Source organism: Trichechus manatus, unplaced genomic scaffold, assembly GCF_000243295.1.
Source record: "Trichechus manatus latirostris isolate Lorelei unplaced genomic scaffold, TriManLat1.0 scaffold00039, whole genome shotgun sequence".
In the NCBI taxonomy this organism is placed as follows: Eukaryota; Metazoa; Chordata; class Mammalia; order Sirenia; family Trichechidae; genus Trichechus; species Trichechus manatus.
Window position 1 is genome coordinate 12,954,379 of NW_004443975.1, and position 11,355 is coordinate 12,965,733.

At 39.4% G+C, this 11,355-nt stretch overlaps 1 protein-coding gene across 2 annotated transcripts in view; it reads right to left on the bottom strand.

The window, feature by feature from the left end:
- DISP1 (dispatched RND transporter family member 1) overlaps nucleotides 1–10,932 on the bottom strand; it is a 66,923-nt gene extending 55,991 nt beyond the window's left edge. Inside the window, exons 1-3 of one of the 2 annotated variants that reach the window (XM_023730950.1) lie at nucleotides 10,700–10,932; nucleotides 3,033–3,192; nucleotides 1,176–1,701 (exon numbers count right to left, since the gene is read on the bottom strand). In XM_023730950.1, the coding sequence (XP_023586718.1) occupies nucleotides 1,176–1,684 (509 nt within the window). In that variant the 5' untranslated portion in view covers nucleotides 1,685–1,701; nucleotides 3,033–3,192; nucleotides 10,700–10,932. The remainder of the gene's footprint in view (nucleotides 1–1,175; nucleotides 1,702–3,032; nucleotides 3,193–10,699) is intronic. The other variant, XM_004375907.2, reaches the window with a different exon arrangement.
- Between the last annotated feature and the right edge of the window lie 423 nt (nucleotides 10,933–11,355).

The following is an 11,355-nucleotide window of genomic DNA, read 5'->3' on the forward strand; positions in this document are numbered from 1 at the left end:
TCTACTACATGCATACAATGGAATACTACTCAGCAACAAAAAGGAAAATACAACAATTAGATGAATCTCAGAAACGTTACACTGGGTAAGAACTGTCAGATGCAGAGTACATACTGTCTCATGTATATGACGTTCCAGAGCAGACGAAACAAATCTATGATGACGGCACTCAGAACACGACTGCTTCTGGAGGAGCGAGGGAATAACTGAGAAGGGGCATGAAAGAACTTCCTGGGGTGAAGACAGGGGTATGGATTACACCAGTATATGCATTTGTCAAAACTGATCAAACTGTACACTTAAGATCTGTGCATTTCCCTGTATGTAAATCATACCCAATTTAAAAAAGAGAACGTGTTCTTCCAGCTCATTTAAAAAATTTTATTACCTAAAAAAGTGAAATAATACTTGGTCTCTACAAATTACTTAGTATTTTGTAAAATATATTATCACTGCTTATCTGTGGTGCGTGCCACTTAACTTACCCAGGGGAAAAATACCTGAATATCACATAGAGGCACTAGGGGCTCAAGTAGGAGTGAGGATTGACAATGATGTGGATTTCTTTCTAGTAGTTTTCCATCTACCACATCTGAAAATGTTTTACAAAAAAAAAATTTTAAGTCCTTTGCTACCGATTTACAGGTTTCATCAGTTATGAAAGGAATAGTTGCTTATGTTTGATCTCAACATATGACACAGTCAGCCAAACCACGTGAATAGAAATTGTGAGAAAAGCATAAGGAAGCATAAAGAAGCGACTGATTTTCTATTTCTTTGTCCTAAAGGCTGATCCCCAGGAATAGCAAATAAAGGACTCCTGTTTAGCAGCCTCATCACAAATATATCTCCCATGAAAGATAACATAAATTGCTAACAACAAAACCTTTTAATGAATTTTACAACTCAAGTTCTAGGAGGGACCCCTAACCAGCTTGTAGACAGGGAAAGGAAAATTACGGACATAACTGACTAAGAAGTCAGTGGATAAAACAGATAAAATATTATTTCATGTGCATTTTAACTGGCTTCTCACAATTGCTCAAGTTATGCATCTGCATTAGTTTTCTTTCCCTGGCACACTGTTCTCTCCTCCTCTTGGGGAAATGAACACAGTCACGTTCATGTGGCATGAGCTGAATCCCAAAGGCCAGAGAAACCTGCAGACCACTCACCTTCTGTTGCCTATGTGCTGTTGCACAGGCTGATGCTGAAAATGGTCAGGCCACGGATGATGCAGGCAGAAGGATGGAGAGGGCTGAAGACAGCACGCAGTCTGATAAACGGGGGAATGGTGTGGACAAAGAGATGCAGAGTACTCTGAGTGTGGCTGCATGCAACACGAGGCCAAAGCAGAGGGTGCTGTGGGGCCAGCCTCGGGATGGCACTCTTGGTGACTGTTATGGCTGGTCAGAGGGTGATGGTATGGGCAAGGATGGCAGCACTGGGGTAACATCTGAGCTGTTCTTTGGTTGTCTAGAGGCAGAAAGGATGATTTAACTGTGCCATTAATTTGCAGGCATCCATTTGGACTCACTTTTGTTCTCGGTGCTTCTTTGGGTGTGAGCTGCTGGGCTGCAAGGTCTCCATCACAGGAGGTGAGGGGACTAGGGTTGGTAGCACTGGTTGCAATGTTGCCATTGCTCAGAACCACAAAATCCTTGTTTCCACTGCTCACAGCCATGCTCCAGTGGTTTGGCCCTAAGAAAGGAAATGATGCAAAATCATCTGGTTATGGTCAGGCAGGCAAATATGTAGAAAACACAGGTAAGATATTTTAAAACAACTCTTGGAGGGTTCTTGGAGGGGCTGTGAGAGAGTGGTGGAAACCCAGCAGTATCTGCAACAAGCAGCCAACACACAAACTCTCCTGCTGTTTACTCTCAGGCCCCCTGAGGGCCCTCTCTTGTCCCCATTGATCACTTCTCCCTCCTCCACCTCTGCCTTCAGGGCCTCTCTTCTCTCCCTATCCTAGATGCGCACGTGTTGTGGTTGGGTGCCACTGAGCTGAGCTGACTCATAGCGACTCCACATCACAGAGTCAAACTGCCCCCTAGGATTTTCTTGGTCGTAATCTTTATGAAAGCAGCTCACCAGGTCTTTCTCCTGTGAAGCCACTGGGTGGGTTCAAACCGCCAACCTTTTGGTTAGCAGTTGAGCACTTAACTGATGCACGCCACCAGGGCTCCTTAGATGTGCAAGTATCAGTTACAAATTAGAACATTTTGGAATGGGGGGATAGAGGAAGAGAGAGGATACTAATACTATTGTTCGACTTTTCAAAATCATCAGGCTTGGGTTGTCGCGATTTAGGAGTAAAGGGCAAAATGAAGACTCACTCTGAGGGCAATCAGGCGTATGAATTAAAATAATTTGAATAATCTTAATAATGTCTTGTGTCTTAGAAAAGCCATGTTCTGTTGGAGCCTCAGCTCCTACTCTCAGGTGGCAACACCACAAGGGAAGGTGGGTGAGCACTATCTCAAGAAAATATGATTCTCCTCTAAGTCACTCAAGTCCTAGAATAAGAATAACCAAAAGAAAATAAAAACTAATCAGTTAAGCTAAGAATCCTGGCGACTAAAATATCAGATGTAAACCAATGACTATGATGCTAAGGAAAATGATGAATAAACACACCACCTATGTTGACCACGAACTTAGTGTTTTCCATGTTATGTACCACAGGTAGCATTTCTTGTACATGAAGAAAAAAATACTAAGGGTGGGATTTGCTTCAAATGAGAATTTTTTTCTTAAGTTTTTTTTTCCTTTCACCCAAGAGTCCAAGCCTTCAATGTAAAGGAAAACCCTTACATGCTCAAATGACCAGTGGCATGTTCTGTCCAGCCAGACAAAAGCAAAAACAGGCCATCTCCTTCTTCTTCCCTCACCCACCACCCTCTGGGGAACCTACACACAAAATCCAGTAATTTACAATAAGAAAAACAGCCCATCAAATGCCACCGGTCTATTTAACCTATACATGAATTCCAACAAGAAAAAATAAAACCATAATTTGGCTCACTAACCCTTCTAGCACGGCATTCTGGAGATAGCTTCTGGAGAATCTCTCGCTAGTCTCTGCCCACCTCTGGGAGAGGCGCAAGGAGCCAGAAGAAGTCATCTCCTTTCAATCTGGGTACACGGTAATCCAACGTGATAAATCTGGATCGCCCATGAGGAAGAGACCTGTGCACATTTTCACCCTATATATGAATTACTCAACAGGGGCACTTCTGAGCACAACACGCCAGTACAGTGCATAAAGTTTCAATCTAAATACTCGCACCCAGAAGATACTCACTGTATTAGGTGTAAAATTTAGCATTATTAATTTATTTACCTTACAGATAAAATTCCTCACACACATACACAAATTCAGTTATACAGACATCAACACTATAAAAAATGGAGGAATTAATGTGGACATTAAAATTTCTTTACAAATGATTTAAGAGGAAAGACAAAGCATTCAAAAGCATAAAACATAAATAAAATCAAGTACACATGTTGCTTTTTTCATCAATCTTAGCACGGCTTTTGAAAGTGGCCCACCAATCCCAATCTTCTTTTTATAATGACCGTGGAGAAGGCTTTTGAATCGTTGTAATAAATACAGTTGTTCTCTCCTTCATTAAATCACTCCTGGATATAAACACCCAGTACAAAGCATTCAGATAATATACCCAACACAAAGCAATAGTAGTTACGTGTATTATCTAACTAGAGGGAAGGCAGGGCAGGTATGATGGAAAGAGCCCTAATCTGACCCAGAAGGCACAAACTCTAATCCTTCTTCCACCGCTTTCTTACTGTACCATGTCAACAAGATCTCACTTAAGCCTCTGTTTACTGAAGAATATATTCTCCCTTTTGTTGTAATCAAAAGAGAAATTTGTATGCAAATGCTTTATGTATACACATATACATATATGTGTGTATATTATGTATTTGTGTGTATTATAGATATGTGTGTTTATTTATTAAAGGACACTTAAAGAAACCCTAAACTTTTTTAAAGTTAACTGAAATTTGAGATGCTTATTTGTAGGCTTAAGGGCAAGACAGTCTAGATAATGTAGGAAGAAATCACCAGATGAGATAAAGGCAGTCATTTTCCAGAATTAGAAACTCTCCTTGTACAAATACTCCATACACACAAGTCACTGGGTGCTCACGCTTTCTCCAGCCTCTGTCTGCAACCCATGCTCCCACCCCTTCTCTCCAGACCCCAGCTAGGCAATCCCAGCTGATGGGATCTGTTGGGCTGAATGGGAAAATCAACATCTGCCCCTGACCCCCTCCTCCCTTTCCATCAGGAGGATGGAAGTAAGGAATACTTCTTCTGTTTTGTTGGCTTGTTTTTACCATTCCAGGCTGGTTAACATCATCTAAAATAATTTATTTTCTGTAACTATTTAATCCAATCAATCCTACCGGCTCTAATCACAGCTGTAGAGGGAGTTATGCTAGTGAGAAGTACCTGACAACAACAACAAAATCCTCCAAGTTTTAAAGTGAAAGCGAACTTCAAACAGCTTTCAGTCTCTAACATCCTTGAAAATGCCCTGAAATCCCCCCTTAGACTCGCCACAATTTTCACTTTCCCTGTCTTCTGATTAAATCTGCTTTTCCTCAGGAGAAATAATTTTTCTTTTTTCTTCTTTGTAACCAGAATAACAACTATCATTGCATTTTATTTTTGATGCAAGTGCATTTCTTAGTTACATAAGAGTTAAATAGGAGGGGCCTAATCACCCTTTATAACATTTTTTTTTTAAATTATTTCCACTGTGGTAAAATGCAGTTCAAGTGCCAAATAACTGACTTACAAATGAATTTTTGGAACACATCTGTTTGTAACTTAGGGACTTCTTGTAATGAAGTAGAAACTAGAGGACAGTAAAGAATAATCTGAACTCTGACTTTCACATGAGATTTCTATAATTTGGTTTCTTTTATCATAAAATGGGAACAATCAAATGGACTTGATAAGCAAGTAAAATTTACAAAAAGCAAATACGGAAAACTTGTTTTAAGAAATGTTTACAGATATTGTTCAGTGGATGTATTTCTGTAGGGGTTCAGGTGATTAGGAGAATAGCAAAATTCTGATCCGAAGTAAAGAGCTGATCCTAGCACCCATACAGAGAAAGATCTTATTTCTTCAGAACTGAGGTAAAAGAGAAAAAAACTCAGTCTGAGCCTAGGTTGAGGAGAACTAACAGGAAAAAGGGAAGCGACAGAGGAAGAACTGACACACTCAAGCGGAATAAGGAGCTTCTGAAAGAAAATATTAATAGCATTCAGTAGTGCCAAGCTGTTGTGATAAATAGAATGCTGTGCAATTAGAAATACAATGATGACAGTATTTATGGTAGAAGTTTAAAATAAGTTTTGGGTCAAATAAAATGAGTAGCTTTAAAAGACAGTGATGTTGAACTCACCTGATTTCTCCGGGGCCATAACACACAGGGGCTGACAAAAGAAAACTATTCTTGAGGTGCTGGCTTGAGGTGACAGGGCCCCATTCCAACTATTTTAGTGTATTTCGTGCTGTTCATCAATATACTATGCCCATATCAACCCATGTATGAATCAGGATAATAACTACTTCGCATCTCATGATTACCATGAGAACGTAAGCATGTTCTGAAAGCCAGAAAGGGCTATATATCTGTAATGCGAAGAATTACCATTAGTGCTTGGTTGAATGATAAGCATATAGACAAGATATGGAATGATATTTCTTTGTTTTAAAGCTAAAATTATGCTTTAAAATGGCAGCTGAGACATCTGTAGGTTAGACAAAATGGCAGTGGGTGAGTTTGGGAGCTGACTCTACCAAGTCACTTATACTCTTCCTCTAAGCCTTGGTTTCCTCTTAGAGTTAATTTTGTTTAAATGCAAATTGGAGCAAGCTTCCAAGACAGGAACACGGCATTACTTAACAGAATTTAAGAAGCCTTTATCCTTCGACCCACAATTCTACTTCTAGAAATTCACCCTTTAGATATCCTTGAAAAATATGTGAAGATATACGCGTATGCATAAGAATGTTGACCGCAGCACTGGTTGTAACAGTGCCAAGAAGAACCAATCTCAATTATTATCAATAAGAGACTTAAATTCTGTCTTATCGATACATTGGGTATTCTGCTCAATAAAAAAGGCTGAGTTAGATCTGGATGTACTGCTATGGAAAGAGCTAGTACCTCGATACGTGCAAACAAAACCTAGCTGCACAACAGCTTATATGAAATGAATATTTGATTTAAAAGGGGGGCGGGGGGCAGGTATCCACACATGGTTAGGTAGATATCCAGATAACTTCTAGAAGGATATAAGAAAATGCTAACATTGCTTCCTGCTGGAGAGTTGGGCCATCTGGGAGGGTGGAGAAGAATACTTTCATATTTTATTTTCTGTTACTGCTTGTAACTTTTACTATAAATGTGTCTTTTTATAGTAATAAAAATATTAATAAAATAACAAAGTCCCTGGCACAGTGACTAACAATGAACAATGGAATGGTTATTAAAATGCAAAAACAGAAACAAAATTATTCTACCTTAAAGGGTAACTAGGCTTTCACTGGATACATTTCAAATTGTTAATCTTTTAATATATAACTAGTCTCTTAAAATGGCACCCTACATAATCATATTAAATATTGGATGAAGCAGGAAATGAAAACAGAGCTAAGCAAAAAGAATGGATGAATACACTCTATTCAGACAAAGTGTTTCCTTGTGGCTTATCTCAGAGCTTTCAAAATTTTTAGAAACATAAATGATTTATTTGTTACCACAGCTAACTGAACCAAAAGCGCCATGACTAGTTCCATAATCAGTAAGACAGATGCTACAGGGAAGAAATGCACAGATATTTCAATCATGTTGAAATGCAGAGTGAAAGAAGTAATCAGCATTCATGTGATTAGAAGGCGCAAAAACAATTACACACTACTCTGGTTTGGGACTCAAGAACTTAAATCTATAAAATATAAGGAAAATATCCATGCTTCAAAGACCAAAAAATAGTATCTCACTAAAAATGCTATCATACAATCATAACAGGGACTATCTGAATTATGGAAACTTTATTCATCAACATATTATACACAAAAATTTAATGGCACACAATTTTCCAAAGGACTCAACCAAACTATTTAGGTGGCTCCCAGGGTACAAATATACGCATGGAGCATTAGGAAAACTTCATGGCAGCTATCTCGGAATTAGGAGCCATGGTGGCACAGTGGTTGGGTGCTCAGCTGCTAACCAAAAGGTCAGCCGTTCAAAGGCACCAGCAGCTCCAAGGAAGGAAGATGTGGCAGTCTGTTTCCATAACGATTACAGCCTTAGAAACCCTATGGGGCAGTTCTACTCTGTCCTATAGCGTCGCCATGAGTTGGAATCAACTTGATGGCAATGGGTTTTTGTTTTTTTTAATCTTGGAACTGGAACCTAGACTGCTAGAGCTAGCCAGAAAATTGTCAAGTAAAAATCTGAATGTAAATGTTGAAAAGGATACACAGACTTGTTCCAATTACCACAGTAACCACTTAGCAAAGCCATCACTATCCTTAACAAACACAGGGGCCTGTATAGCCTGAGGGAACATCATCATCATCCCCACAAACAGCTGCAATAGTACACCTCCTTGGTATTTCCAAACCATTTCCAAACACATGATCTCAGCTGAACGGATCCTCCTAATAGCTCTCAGAAAAAAAGATGTGGCAAGTATTACCGCCCCATCTGGCAAAAGAAAACTTGAGACCCAGGGTAAGTAACTTACCCAAAGTCACATACTGGTGACAAACGGTGAGGCTAGGAAGTCTGATCCCAAGGTTTGGGGGGCTTTCTGCTCAATTGTATTTTCTAAATCCAGATGTTGTATGCTAGAACAACCCTTTGCTTTACCAGACTCTTAACACCAAACTTAACAATAAACAATAAATGACAAGACTGGATCACTAAAAAAATGCAATGTTGCAGCCAATCATCTTTTTAGGAGGAGTGATGATGCTCCCTGTAGCAGAGTTTACCAAATAAAATACAAACCACTTTAAACCAGTGCTGATCAAACATAAAGACCATGTAGGATTCTTGTTAAGATGCGGATTCTGATACAGTCAGTCTGGTTAGGGCACAAGCTCCCAACAACACGTCTATGCTGCTGGAGCCTGGAACGCATTTTGCTTAGCAAGGCAAAATCACAAATCGAGGTGGACAGGCTACAAAAGAATTAGGCTGAAGTAATGGCAAAATGATACACGACTGAAGCAGAAATAGGTAAAACAGTAGAGAAATGATATAAGAGTTGACAAAGGCAAGAAGTCTTTTTTCTGATTTGGGCAGAGAAAAGTAACATATTTTAACAACAGAGGTTCTTCTCACTGAAAACCAAGCTTAATTATTGCTTATCTCATGACTCCCAAATCTTTTTATGCATGGAAGTAACAGCTGATTGGGTTTTAATCTTTTCCAGCAAAGTCACAAATACAGAATGAAGCACCCTGCCCAGTTAACTGGTGAGGCACTTTGTTTCTCCCAAGTGGTATTAGATAGAGGAGCCCTGGTGGCACAGTGGTTAAGCGCTTGGCTACTAACCAAAAGGTCGACGGTTCGAACCCACCAGCCGCTCTGTTGAAGAAAGATTTGGCAGTCTGCTTCTGTAAAGATCTTGAGCCTTGGAAACTCTATGGGGGTGGTTCTACTCTCTGTACAGGGCCGATATGAGTCAGAATTGACACGATGGTAGTAGGTTTTTTGGATATTAGATATTAAGAAATGGGTGCGTAAAGATACCTGAAGGGTTTCTTTTCCCCCCACACCAAGTGTAAAGGTAGTCAGTCTCGGGAGCACTTGTATCCGTTATTTACAAAACCTGTTTTAATATGAAATGGTTCCCCTAAAATTTTGTAATGCTTATCCTAAAATGATGGTTCATTTCTGATCACCGATACCAGCCGGCTTATTAATATTCAGTGCTAAGGTCACAGAAACAGCTTCTCTGAATGCACAAGTGGAGCCTTGCTGACACAGAGGTTAAAAGCTCAGGCTACTAACTAAAAGGTTGGCAGTTTGAATCCCCCAGCCACTCCCTGGAACCCAGTTCTACCCTGTCCTGTAGGCTCGCTCTGAGTCGGAATTGACTCGACGGCACAGAACAACAACAACAACAAAATGCAGAGGAGTAACTGATGAAGAATTGCTCTGTAGGCATCTTCTGTAGCAGGGCTACTGAAGTTAGAGGTGGAAGGAGATCCGCCAGGTTTGTCTCTAGGAATATTTTTCCCCTCGAAGGCTGATTAAAAATGCATTCAGCAATATCACTGTGTCAAGCACTTTCCTCACAATACCCCACGAAGACATTATTAAACCTATTATAGAGAAAACTGAGGGTCAAAAATCCAGATCACATGATTGGGATTTAATTCCATACCTGTATGACTCAAGATTCCTCTAGGGCAATGCCAAGTTCAACTAGCTTTTATAGCATCATGAGGGGCTGCTGATATAAAATTCTGTCTGAAGGCCCACATAAAAAATAGCTTCTGAATTCAGTATTTCCCAAGAAAGTTTTAAAAAGTACAGCTCAGCATTCAAGGAAGTCAATATTTCACTGAATTAAAGAGAGGTGTTATCCATCCATGTATCATATTATGCAAACTTGAAGAAGCAAGGCAGTAGATTTACCTCTGGTGTCATGTATTATTTGGACTATTTCAAAATAATATAATTGTGACCTGAAAGCAAAATATGTATCTTACATCAAAGAACCCGGCACCTTTAAGGAAATGAAAAAGATAGTCTTAAATAAAGAAATATAATCTCCTCCCCCTCTGAGACAAATTAAACTTTCTTATTTTTCTTTGAGTTCATGAACTTTCTAACAATAAACTCTCCTTCGATAAGAACACTTATAAATTATCTTCACCTAGTCACCTATAAAGTACCCCTGGTGATGCAGTGGTTAAGCGCTCGGCTGCTAACAGAAAGATCGGTGGTTTGAACTCACCAGCTGCTCCATGGGAGAAAGATGAGGCAGTCGGCTTCCCTAAAGATTACAGTCTTGGAAACCTAATGGGGCAGTTCTACTCTGTCCTATAGGGTCGCTATGAGTTAGAACTCATAGATACTATTCTCCTTAAGCATAACCTACAATAAGATGGAAGCCATTCTCCCAAAGAAACAATGTTATAAATCTGAAAGTCTATTCAACTGAACGTACATTTCATAAGAGCCCACGAGGTATTAGGATACTGGCCACCACACCATGAAAATGCAAACTGGGTTTTAGGAAATCTGAAAGTGAAGTATTAGTATTCTTTTACAATAAAGCTTATTGTTTTCCTATTACATTTACATTACTAAGTAGGTAGTTTCAACTTACGATAATAAATACCATATCTGAAAATGAAATATACCTAAAATTTTTATATCGCCTCTTTTAATATGATTATATACACAGGCACCGATAAGCAAGGATAAACTGTGTACTTCACTTAAAAATTTTTCATGGTTTACAAATAGCTTAATGATACAGAAGAAAAATAAAATTTGCCAGATAAAAGTTTTTTCCGCATAGTTACAAGAAAAAAAATTAAGTGAAACAATCTTGAAGGATGTTACAGTGCATGCACCATAGCATATCTGAAAGCCCTGAGTCTGGAAAGCAGTCTTACCCTTGGAGATGAAATAGGTGGTCAGTGCAGAGATTTATACATGGACGGGTGAGTGGCAGGAATTTCAGAGCTGCAGAAATACCAATCTCATTTTCTTCATTTTATTTTGTGTCCAATGCCCTTTGGTAGCAGGTCTGAGTGGAAAGGGAAACATGGGTGTAAAATGAGGTTTCCCTTTTACAATCTGGGATAAATGACAGTCAACAACATACTCTTATTAGCATAAACACTATCTTCCTATATATATATTTCAAGAGCACTATGAGTCAGAAATTGACTTGATGGCAATGGGTAATGGGTATCATCGTAAAGGGGAGCCCTGGTGGCACAGTCGTTAAGCACTCAGCTGCTAACCAAAAGGTTGGCGGTTTGAACCTACCAGTCGCTCAGCAGGAGAAAGATGTGGCAGTCTGCTTCTGTAGAGATTACAGCCTTGGAAACCCTATGGGGCAGCTCTACTCTGTCTGTCCTACAGGGTCGCTATGAGTCAGAATCGACTCGACAGCAGTGGGTTTGTTTTTTTTTTTTAATCATTGTATGGCAATCATTAAGGCAGTTTTCAGAGATTTCTTTTCCAAATTCATTCACAAAAATTATCTCTCCACACAATATTCACAACTTCTCCCCCCGATCACATTCAAGTTGGAAGGGTGGGG